This window comes from Scomber japonicus, chromosome 5 (assembly GCF_027409825.1).
Source record: "Scomber japonicus isolate fScoJap1 chromosome 5, fScoJap1.pri, whole genome shotgun sequence".
Classification (NCBI taxonomy): domain Eukaryota; kingdom Metazoa; phylum Chordata; class Actinopteri; order Scombriformes; family Scombridae; genus Scomber; species Scomber japonicus.
In genome coordinates, this window is record NC_070582.1 from 28,545,739 (window position 1) to 28,558,193 (window position 12,455).

Below are 12,455 nucleotides of genomic sequence, written 5' to 3' on the forward strand. Positions count from 1 at the left end.
CTACATGACAGAATACTTGTATCATGTTATAAAGCAGCTCATCTACCAGAAGACATACTTGTAGACAGTCAAAGCTTTATTATGTTTTATAACAATAACGCTAAAAACAGTAATGAGCTCAAAAATATGCAACACATTTCTACATTAACTGTGCTTAAACTTAGCTGATATATTGTGCAGCAACAGCAGTTTAAATTAGTGCCAACATGGTAAACTAGTGGAGTTTAGTACAGTAATATATTATATTCTTAGTTTGTGCTTTAAACTGTTGGAAGAGTTCACTGCCGATGAGTCTCTTCACTTTTGTGCATTCTTAGACACAAACTTGATATACTGTACATATGCTTCTCTACTGACTGTCAGGTAAAAGAAAGCAATCAGACAATTTAACAAGTAACTAACCATCCACTCTAACAGTTTGCAATTTAAAGTAACTTTGTAGTATTTCAGGACACATACACCATGTTGGACCTGAAGGGGAAAAAATCTGTATGGATTAACACCAGATTATAATACTGTTGTTTTAGGGTGATACTCTTTGTGGCAAATGTGTCTGTCTCCTTAACACTTCAGCAACAAGCAAATAACAGTGTTTCCTGTTATGATTTTCTCTACTCAGTTTTGTCTATTTTGCTAGTACAATAACTTTGATGTGTTATCAGATAATGTAAATATAAACTTTTTATATTTACATTTGAACACAGCTCAGATGCAGTTTACTGTAGGTACAGTTTGGCATCTAAAAAAAAACAAGCAGCACACCAAACCCCACTCATCTACTTAGAAAAACTAGCAATCCCTTCACAATAATTACATATGATTGCTCTCCTATATTAACTTTGTATTTAGCTGAAATGTGCAAAACTTTTAGAAGTAAAGTTTGATTTAACACTGTGCGCTCTGACTCACTGAAGCATTCATCTTTTCATAGTTGAAGTTAATCATATGTCACTAAACTGTCATTCAGGTCAGTTAATAGAACACATAATCACCGTACTTTCTACTGTGGTGATCAGGGTCACCAAGGTATCGGCTCTCCTGTAAAGTTCAAAAATGACCCGTGATCCTTCTCAGTCAGTCCACCAATCACAGACAAGACGGCAGAAATGCTCTCCTCTGTACTCAGTGGAGCCTGGAGAGAGACGGACACGAGATGGACACGTTTTAGTCAAATGAATTCTCTGCAACATTTTTATTACTAGCTCAGAGTATTCACAGAAAGTTTATGTGGAGTAGAAGCTTACCGCAGACCCCCCCATGTCAGTGCGGACCCAGCCGGGATGTACGGCCATGCAGAGAATCCCGTCAGGCTCCAGGTCTGTAGCCATACAGCGACTCACCATGTTTAGGGCACTCTGAGAAGGCAAGAACAAACAAGTTAGCGTGCAACATGCAACACACTCCAGTGCAATGTAAACCAACACCACAGCAGGTGATCAGTGGGGGAGGCTGGATGGTGCCACCTCACCAGTTGTGAAATGTTTAATTAAAAAGAGATGATTAACTTTGATTTACCAAGATACAAAAATCAATAGCCAACGTCCATTGGGAAAAAGTTTGCTTATGGCTTCAGAGACCTAGGCACAAACTTATACAGTACATTGAGTACACACCTTTTGAGTTTCTGCCTATTCATTCTCAAATGACTACCAATGAAGAACACATTAAATGTATTGTATTTTCACTTTGTTCTATCTTATGTTAAGCAATATTATCAAGTGGGTTTTAATTTCCATCTTATGTACTATGTACATGTTTTTTTCTTCATGTTATGTCTTTTTTGATGTATGTATTGTGTATGTAATTTATTTAATTGTAAAGCACTTTAAGATGCTTTTTTAATAAAAGGTCCTATACAAATAAAGTTATTATCATCAAGTTATCAGAGTTAACCTACCTTACATGCCTTAACAGTCTTGTACTTTACTTTATTAAGTGCTATGACTCATCACCCATCGTCATGTGATAATGATACCTTGGACGTCCTGTAGGGGTACCATTTGAAGTTGTTGGCCCTCTCCCCCCAGTTGAGCTCCACAGAGCCCAGCAGAGAGGTCATGTTAATGACTGCTGCCCTCTGGATGCCCATGCTTCCAGCGTCACCTGCTCCACCTCTGGACGCAGCTTGCTTCAACAGAGGCAGGAAGGCCTGGCAGGAACAGAAAAAAAAACAAAAGAAAAACACATTACAGCGGAGGATGAAATCAACCCACGAGGATTTCAAGAGATGCAGCTCCAATCAGCATGTTTTCAAAGAATGAGTGGACCATTTTTGTGATAATTATTAGTGATGGTGTCTGATTAATTAAATGCGATATTTTAATACACAAACTCAGTATTAATGACCTGACTACACAAGTACAGAAAATACAACCGTAAACAAACGAAGAGCTGCAATCTAAACACACTTTAAATGTTAATACTTCAATATATCTTGCAATCTAGACAAAAGGTAGAGTATTCTTAGTGAGAGTAAAATCATTTCACAGTGTATGCAGGGAGGCAGAATAGCAGTGTTGCCCTCTGGTGGCAGCATTTCCACCACAGATAGAAATGGTCTGTACTCATACCAGTACTAATGAAGTGGCTATTTAATACTGCAAGGTGCTTTTGATTTGAGACAACCCTCGCAGTACTGACTTTCTTCAAGCAGATGCAGCATCTTATTAGTACTGTCTTTGCCTTTTCATACAGTGTACTCATTCATGTGGAGTACAACATATTCCAAAGTCCCAGCCCATAGAGAGCAGTGCAGTGGCAAGTTTCTGCTTTATGTAATTCTTTACTAAGGCTGCCCCCCACCTTGGAAATGTTATTACAGAACAGCTTTGTTAGCAGTATGTCTTATAGTCACAGAGACTGTCCTTCATTTGGACTGAGCTCTGTGTCAGCAGGCTTCTGCCCTGTTGACATGTTTTTGATCAGGTCCCTGAATTTATACCAGCTCGATGCTCCCCTGTAGTCCACCCTGTACTCTGAGGCCAAGTTCAACCAGACTTTTAATTAATATTTATGAAATGCGGTTTTTTCCCTGAGCTAGAGGGATTGTGTTACTTCTGTTTATCAAGGTCATCTTTTTTGTTGTAGTTTTCAGCATTCAGAAAATGAGCAACTCACTGGTCCTGTGCTTGCTGACTGAATACAAATAAAGGGTGGTTTGTTTTCTTTTTTATTTCTATGTCTGGTGAATTGAGACTTTCTAAACAAAACTAAGTAGTTGATGTACTGCACCCAGTTCATCAAGAGGCACACAATTCATGCAGAAGCTATACCTTGGTGATCATCAGTGGAGCCACAGCATTCGTGTGGAAGTTCTCAATCATCTTCTCTGCAGTAACAGTATGAAAGTCAGCCACCACATTGATCCCTGCGTTGTTGATCAGGCAGTTCAGACCCTCTTCTTGTACCAGCTGGTGCACCTCTTCTGCACACTTCTCTATGCTCTCCTGGCTCACGACATCTGATAAAGAGACACATCAACACTGCACATCACCAGAACAAAAACTAATCAAAAAGTAAGATATACATTATCACAGGGGGAAAATAATAAATAAATCTAATTGTGTTCAATTTAACCTCAAATTAGGCTTGAGCTGTATCACGGCACTACGGTATACCAGGTTACTTAGAAATCCTGCTGAAGGTATGATTTTCAATGCAGTCAAAAATACAAACTCCGAGAAAACCTAGAGTTTACTAGGAGCACTTGAAGGCAGCATGTAATCCCCCCTCAGACCACAGTGTGGGTTGCAATGGCAGCGTGGCGCTGTCCGCATTACCGCTCGTTTGCGCCCCTGCAAGTTACGACTGCAGAAAAAGTCATTTAAATTTCTTGAAAACTTCTCTACAAACTTTTGCCAAAATAAAAGTTGTTCGCGTGCTGCTGTGTTTGTGATGAATGAAACTCGCCAGATTTTTCATTGTTAGAGCTGACAATCATCTTGTGGCCTTCAGTGACTTTGTTCCTGGCTTTTTGTTGAGATGTTTCTCCGCTGTGGTACTGAATGAACAGGTTAGTGTTAGTTGTTTTCTCTCTTTAGTTTTACTGTAACACACATAGTCTACTACAGTGAGTAATATCGCCAACAGCTCAGCTTTTACGTTTTGTTTTGTCATATTATCGTAAACCCGGTAAAATGCCAGGGAGGTCTGAATGTATGACACAATAGATACCGCCCGGTGTTACGCTTTAACTGGTGACCGTGTTAAATGGTGACTTTCACGTATGTGTTCTCCTAAGAGCCTTTATTTGCAGTTTAGCCCTCTTTAAATACATACACATCCATGTTCAATATTAAATTTACGTAATTAAGTTAAATTGCGCTCATAAAGACTCATTCATCTCTCACAACGCATCTTGTAATGTGATAAAGTCACCAGGTAACACGGTCACCAGTTAAACCAAAACACCTGATATCTCCAGTGTGTACAGTACTCTCTCTTTATACATCCATAATGTTATGGTTAACACACACTACCCATTCTTCTTCTGGGTCTTACCCATAGTGATTATGTGGATGTTGGGATGTTTCTCGGCCAGCTCCTGAAGTGTCTGAGGGTGAAAGCACAACTCTGGTCACTTTTCACTGACAGCTAGGGAAAATGGCGCCACCTGGTGTGGTGGCTGCTAACGTTTAACTTTATTCCGTTATTTAACACACCGTCACACCATATGAAGGTCGACTCAGCGTCATCATGGCCTTATAACAACCATGTTAAAAGCACTACTGGGCGGTTAGCTTATCAGGACACTGTCTTCAGGTATTGGTGGTTACCTGCGCACTGGCGGGGTTTCTAGTCGTGGCTATAATCTTGCCGGGTGACGCTCCTCCAGTCGCCAGCATGTCGACTATCTGCAGCCCGAGCCCCCGACTGGCCCCTGTTACCAGCACCGAGCCGCAGTTTTTAAAATTAATGACTCCACTCATTATTAATGTTACCCTCAACTAGAGCTGCACTGGACGTCCCGGTGGGTGAATTCTCTTCCCAGATATTTCTTGTGGCAGAGCTACGTCAAATCCCTAGTAGGCCAAATGGATTTCCTAGGATGGTGAAGTCATGACCCGCCCACACTCTGCCTCTTACTGACTAGGACTTCATTAATTGGGTTGGTTAGGCGTAGGCACATGGAGTGAGATTGGTCAGGGATAGGGTAACAATATCGGGGTAATCCAATCATAGACAGAGTAAGGCGGGTCATAACTTCGCCATCCTAGAATAAGAAATCTCCAGTAGGTGGGAGGATTGCTCCACCTGACCAAACTAAACCAGAACCGCTACACGATGGAGATAATCCAACAGACTATACCTTCCCCCGTGCAGGCTGTATACAGCTGGGAATCGGAAGAAGAGTTGTTATATCTACAGTTTCTTACAGTAAAGTCGAAATAACTTAAACCATCACACACCACAGTGTATCCAGAATTGAGTTACAGGGACAAAATATTGTGTACTGGACCCTTAAAGGTTATCATAGTGTGCAGCCCACTCTTGGTCTCTTTGGTCAGCATGATTATCAGGACCTACTGAAAAAGTGATGGATAACAAAATGTCTTTTTGCTCTAGGTTTGAATCAGGAATTGCTGTGAAAAAAATAGTTGTAGGCCTATTTAAATCAAACAAATGCCACACAGAATATTGGGAGAGGAAATATCCCAAAGGTTTATGAAATACTTCAATCTTTAATAATAATAATAACAATTGAATTAAGTTGTTTCTCTTTATGATGAGTATCATTATTATGTTAACAGAAATGCAAGTTATTATTCCCAAAAAAAGAAAGATGGCAGTGACATAGGCAGCACTGCAGCATGTTAGACCTTCAGCTGCTTTTATATAATTATTTAGAAAATTATTTAAACAGTAAAATCATATAGTAATTTTTTCATATAATGTTTGTGCATTTTTCGCATTCCATTTTGTCTGTTTGTAAGTAATAAAGTAGAGAGGGTAAGCTATGTTTGGGGTTTTGCATTCAGTTAGTTTTCAAATATTGAAGCTAAGATGGAGGTGCAGAGATAAGGGTGACAGCACAGCTGAGGGAGCTTATGCAGTCACAGCACACAGATGGTTTCTCTGGCAGCCTCCTGAGTGCAGATTTTCTTAAAGCTTCTGGTGCTTGGGAACAGCAGATATCCCTGGTCTGCTATGGGTCAGTTAATTTGGAATTTGGCTCCTGTGCCTCCATTTACAAACACATTACTTTGGCACATAGCGCACAGTGCAAATGATGGGTTGGTAGTGGCTCTCCTGAAACTGGTGGATGGTAACTGGCCTTCCTGAGCGTACACAATAGTGATGTATTGTCTTCCAGTAAGCAATCAGCTCATGGCGCATGGTCTCTCCAGTAATCAGTACGGGGGGACAGTACAGATCGAGGTGTTTCAATTTTGCCAGTTCTGCCAAACGTTCAATTTGCCAACTCAGCGAAATCACATAATGAATGTGGTGCCTATGTCTACCAGAGTTCATTCAACACTGGTATTACTTAAATCAGCTGCCTGTGAGATATATTAACTCTAGGAATGAACAAACAGTCCAAAGTGCATCATCTCCAAGTGCTGAAAAGGAAAACAATCAATACTTTACAACTCAAGAAAAATTCACTCAGTTATAAATCAGGAACACCCACAAATTCCTCAGCTGATCACATTTACACAACACCATGGAAGTTTGGTTCAAGAACACCACAAAACAACCTCAATGTAATACTCATGTCCAAAAGTGCACAGATTCAATCCAACACGAAACATGAACTCAGTATAGTGAAATATTACAATTTAATGTGTAATTTAATCAACCATAGATTACATACACTCTGTGGCTGTGTAACATTCAACCAAAACCAGAGACAGGAAAGCTTTGCCTGCAACTGAAAATGGCAGTAATGTATTGATCTTCTTATAGTAGGCCATTTCCTTTCCCCATATCCCTTAAGGATACTCTTTCATATGTTCTTCCTGACCTATCATATATTGGCTTGGTGGTAAGGAATAAACATTAACAGGCCATTGGGACTCAGCCAAGAGCCCTGTGAAATGATAAAGCATGATAAAGATCATTGACAATCATCATGCAGACCAATGAAAAGGGCATTCATCATCATACTTCAGTGTTTCTAAAAGAAAACTTGATTGCTCTGGTTTGAGGGGATGGGCTAATATGACTCTGGGTCACTGTCTCTTTATGTAGAAGATTTTGTCACTCAACACTAAATGTCTGCCTTAATTGTTTTAATCAGTTTTCAAGCCTTGGCATCAAAAAGGCCAATAATTAAGAATGATTATAAAAGAAGGTTTAACAGAGGGGAAGCAGTAGTTATTTAAAAGAGTAGTTCAAGATTTTGGGAGAAAATCCTTATTCAATTCTAGCTGAGAGTTGAAAGAGAATTGATTGACACTATACTTCAAATTAGCTTTATTGGCAGGAATATTGTTAACACACCAAGAGTCAATAAATAGAAATAACAGTACTATAACATTAAGACTGATAATTAAGTTTGGTATATTTATGTATCTATGCATGTATTTGTGTGTGTGTGTGTTTGTGTATGCGTGCGTGCGTGCATGTCTCCATTAAATATGAAAGTACAGCCAGGAGATATTTGCTTAGCATAGCAAGACTGGAGCCAAGAGATAGCCAGCACATAAAACCACCACTAGTTATTTTTACTCTTCAGTTTTAGTAATGAGCTTTAATGGTTCTAATGGGAGGATTATTTTTCTAACCTTTGGACACAGGCTAGACTTCATGCTTAGCAAATCATCTCCTGGCTATGGACAGACATTAGAGTGGTATCAAACCAAACATATTCCTTTAGATAGTTCTTGTTGTTTCTTGTTTGACCCAACCATTAAAACAAAAAGAAGTGTAACTGAGTTTCAGTGAGTCATGGCAACTCAGTAAAGAACTTAGGCTTATTGTGATGAGGCGAACAACGAGCCAGAAGAGACAAATCTCCTGGTGACGTGCAGGCATCGTTTGACCAACATGCTATTTATAATAAGTTGAATCCCTCAGACTGCCTGTGGGAGGAATTTCTTAGAAATCTGCTGTTTAATAATGAGGAGCTGCAATCAACTGTAATAGTTTTTTCTTCCAGTGGAGCCCCAATCAGTCAAGCCTGCTACAGTACAAGATCGCCTTTATGTTACAATGCAACAGCTAATAATTATTACGCCGTGGTGTATGTGTGTGTATGTGCATGTAGATGCCTGTGTGCGGAGTGTGGTGCCCGGGTGTGCGGGATACACAAGAATCTAGGTTGGAACATCCATTTTCAATCACTTATTTAATTCACATGAGCTATATTTAAAGAGATCATAAATAAAACAGGGTTCCTTTCATCAATGAATAAATCATGGCCGTTATCCTCTTACATTCATATTCTCCTCTCTTTCTTTCCTGTGCTGTGTAGATGACTGCTTCCAGTCTTTATCACATGGGTTCATCATATTGGGCTAGATTGTGTTTACATGCACAACATTATCCTTTCATTTTTTGGTCTATTCAGCTATTCATTTATTGAGTTGGCTTATGTGAACATTGCTTACAATAACCTGAATAAGTGCTTTGTGTGTAACCCATGACCATAACACAAGATTTAATACTGTTTAGTGTCTTGAGAGAAACTCAGTTTGCCAGACGTATAAAGGTGAAAAGTAGTAAACAGCGTGTCAGTGGAAAAAGAAATCCCCCCTCAAACTAACTGATGAACTCAATTTCAAGAGTTCAACAGTTGATATTGTGTTTATGTCCCAGATGCAGTTAGTTTTTTTGGTGAAAGTGAGAAACTGAAGAACTAACTCTCTAATGTGTGATTACATTGGGGTGTTTGATGTAACACCCCAATTACTATCTACTGCACAGAACAGCCCAATTTTTTTTTTTTAAACCATAAGAGCCCACAAAGTGTCCCAGATGCATTTCCCGCATTTTCCTGAAGAACAAAAAGACAAAACTTGCTTTCTAACCTGTGCTTTCAACTGCATTTCATGGTCTGTGATGGCTGCATCTGTACATGGTAATATTAACCCACTTCACACTCGCCCATTTCATTAGTTTACTTTTCATTTGCAGTCAGCCATGGCCAAACCATTGATGCCACATTGTTTGGTATGGAGTGCAGACATTTTAACACTGTGGGGTTACACAGACAAAGTTATATTAATAATGTTTTTCTTTGTTGTTGAGTCATCGTGGTTGTTGAACGAAGTCCTTCCTGGCTGAAAGTTGTGGAGTTTTAAATGTTGGACCCAGGTCATTGTACCAAAGCATGTGCTGCCATGTCAACGGGAGGATTTGGGTTGAATTAATTTTACTTTGTTTAGTTGTAGTAGGGGTCCATATTGTCCCTTGTATGTTAGTTGGTTTGGCCAAGCCACTTCTCTTATGTGTCATTGTATTAGGTTAGTTTTGTTCAGTTCACAGCTTGTTTGCTTGTTATTATATTGAGTAAAGTTCTATATATTCTTGGGTTGTAATGTGTTTCATGTCATGATTTTCTTTTGCGTTTTTGGGGAAACTAAAGACCAATTTCATCTACAACTCCTGTTTCCTTATCGCCTCACTGTTTGGTCCTTAACAGCCTTCATCAAAAGCTTGCACTGCAAACATCATACCTACAGTTAGGTCTGTAAGGAGATCATTCATAGACAATCCAATGTATCACTTACAGCTGTAGAAGGAGTATACTGTAATTTTCCCTTCATGCACTGATGTTCAAATATGACTACTAGTCTTGTATGTACAGTACGTTATATATTAAACAGTACTGTTGTGGAAATTGTCTGAAAACACTTAACACAAAGATGAAATAATACACAAAACACTGCTGAGTGGAAGATTAAACCATTATTATTGTACAATAAGGAGAAAGGATACATACAAAATGACATCAGCTCATCTCAACAAGCTTAGAGCATGCCTAAACCATTATAGTCTCTGAAGGAACAAAGAAATGTCAACCTATATGAGTACAGTCAATGACAAATAGCCCTGGATATAGGAAATGGGACCTTCAGCCATAAATGGTGACCAGCAGATCCTTTAATGTAGTTAACATGAGCATTCCTCAGGAAACACAGGCCTATAGGATCAAAGCAGTGGCATATTCACCCATCATCTTACTTAACATGGACCAAGGCAAGGAAGTAGCAATACACTTCTTAACAATAATTATGAACACCTTCCACAAGACAGCACAGCTAATCACATATTAAAATGATAAACAACCCTTGTTGCTTCTTTACTTTTACAGTACATTATAAAACAGAAATAATGGGCAGCAAAGGAAAGAGTATGTCTGACAAACATGACCAGTAATCTAATCTTCAGCATAATAAATTGATATATTTTAGATTTAGTGACCTGACTGCATCTTCAGCAAAATGTTTAATTAGTTGTGCTTCCTGCCTGACATTTATCAGCAGATCCCTTTTTTCCCCCTTTGAAAAAAAAATAATGTAGAGTTGTAAGAAATTATTCTCACACCGATGCACCCCACTCCCTTAAGCACATTCCCTTGTTTAAAAGTCTAACAACAACAGCTGAGTCATCTCTACACTTGAAACAGTAATTAAAGATCTCACACTGTCGGGGAAAAAGCAAGATAGTAATGCGTGTACGTTCAAGAGAGAGAAATGTTTGTTTTAATCAGGGACACTGCACACCTGTAGGCTGGAGACTTTCTGAAGAAGCAGCTGCATACCACCTGGGATGATGTTTTGAGTATTGCTGTGTGCAGGTTTATTGACTCTCCACCCAAAAGACAAAAGAGATTCCCACAGCTCAGGGTTTGCAGCTGAGAGCTATTGTTAAATTAGACTTTGTTACTTATGATAACACATTCTTCATCTTACGGATGTAAAGTTGAATACACACACTGTTGCTAATTTCAGGAACTGGGGTTTAGCTGCTTTAGGCGTATTTTGTCTGATATGACCAGTTGCTAAAATATCTCCTCCTTACATGAATAATATGTATAATACTATATATTATATTTTTGATGAGCACAGGAACTTCCCCCTTTCATCAGATAAATGGGTAAACAGCCTTCTAGTGTCAAACTCTGGACATACATCATCTTGCACAGTGAAGCTCTTTCATCCTACAGAGGTAAGAGGCGTGTTGGTTATCGATGCACAATTTTGAGTGGAGGGTGACTAACAAACCTTTAAGGGTCAGTGACAAATAAGGGTTGGAAAGATGAGAAATTAAAAATATCTTATGCATTTAGTTTAAATGTCAAATGACCACAAAATAATGATAAATATTAAATGATGTTTTATTGCGAATTTAGTGTAGTTTTTATGGTTACACCACTTAGACATTTTTGCCATAATACTCTAAAAGCAGAAATGTTATGCTGGGTCTACAAAAAGAATGTGTGGAAGTTATTCATATGTTTGCTTTTCAAATAATAACCCCTTTAAATTTGACTAAACCACATGGACACAAAAAACAGTCATTGACCCTTTATTATTCTGTGATTGTCTCTTAACTTAAGTAATAAAACAAACCTTTCCTTAATTCAATACACTGAATGGGTTTTGCTGTTAAAGTCTCACTTGGTTTGGTATGACTGTCAGTAACTTACAGAGGATAACATCAGTTGACTTTATGACTCTTTTCTACTCATGTTACACTTACACTATATTTGATCATTTTCCAACAACTATCACTTGTACCCACAGTGTTGAGCAACAGTTTCACACCCTCTATTAACAATATTACGTGATTTCTTATCAGCTAAATTAATTTAGCAGTTTCAATGATATGCACTGTGCAGCCACATGTCATTGAAAGATTGGAATGCTTCTGATTAATTGATGTGAGTTTGCACCAGCTCCACAGTGAGATGGGAGCTTGTGGGCTTGCTGTATTATTCAGGTGGCTTTAAAAGCATGTCAACTCAATTACAGGGATTTTTACTAGAAATATCATGTCCTGTCCCACAACCTCAAGAGTAACATGTCAGCTCAGGAGCAGGAAACTCCCACCATGGAATCAACCAGAAAAACCAGCCAAATATTTGGTTGTCAGTGTAGATCATTGTTTTAAAAGGCTTGCAGTTGTATGTAAAGGATCTGCATTCATGTTTCTAATTACATTCAAATCTTCTGAGACACACCAGGGTTTTGTCTTTTGGGTTATGTTGGATCAGATTATATTTTTTCTCTTTTTTTGTCTGTATTTGATCTTTTAAACAATTGTCCATATATGAGCCTGTTTAAACTGAAATGTTTTATCTTGTGGATATTTCGATTTTTAAAAGCCAAACTGCAAATTTGTTTAGCGTATTACTTTTGAATGAATGTTGACCGAAACTTCCAGTCAGCCCTTTTGTCTCGAGGAGCAGCTCAGGTCTGCCTCAGCGACTTGAAGGCGAGGAGGACGTGTTTTGCCGTGCCGCCTCATTTCATTCGCGCAAATGGAAAACACAAGTCGTTGCCTCG

The 12,455-nt window shown here is 38.8% G+C and overlaps 1 protein-coding gene across 2 annotated transcripts; it reads right to left on the bottom strand.

Annotated features, from left to right (window-relative positions):
• Positions 1-71: 71 nt before the first annotated feature.
• On the bottom strand, positions 72-5,038 carry si:dkey-12e7.4 (uncharacterized protein LOC558132 homolog). 2 transcript variants are annotated; one of them, XM_053319287.1, is made up of 6 exons: positions 4,776-5,038; positions 4,501-4,552; positions 3,273-3,460; positions 1,976-2,149; positions 1,245-1,355; positions 72-1,132 (listed from the first exon to the last, which is right to left on the bottom strand). In XM_053319287.1, exons 1-6 carry the CDS (start codon positions 4,926-4,928, stop codon positions 1,019-1,021), a joined length of 792 nt encoding a protein of 263 aa, XP_053175262.1. In that variant the 5' UTR covers positions 4,929-5,038; the 3' UTR covers positions 72-1,018. The 2 variants fall into 2 exon arrangements, with proteins under 2 accessions (XP_053175262.1, XP_053175263.1); XM_053319288.1 differs by having other exon boundaries at positions 4,670-4,803.
• Positions 5,039-12,455: the final 7,417 nt, after the last annotated feature.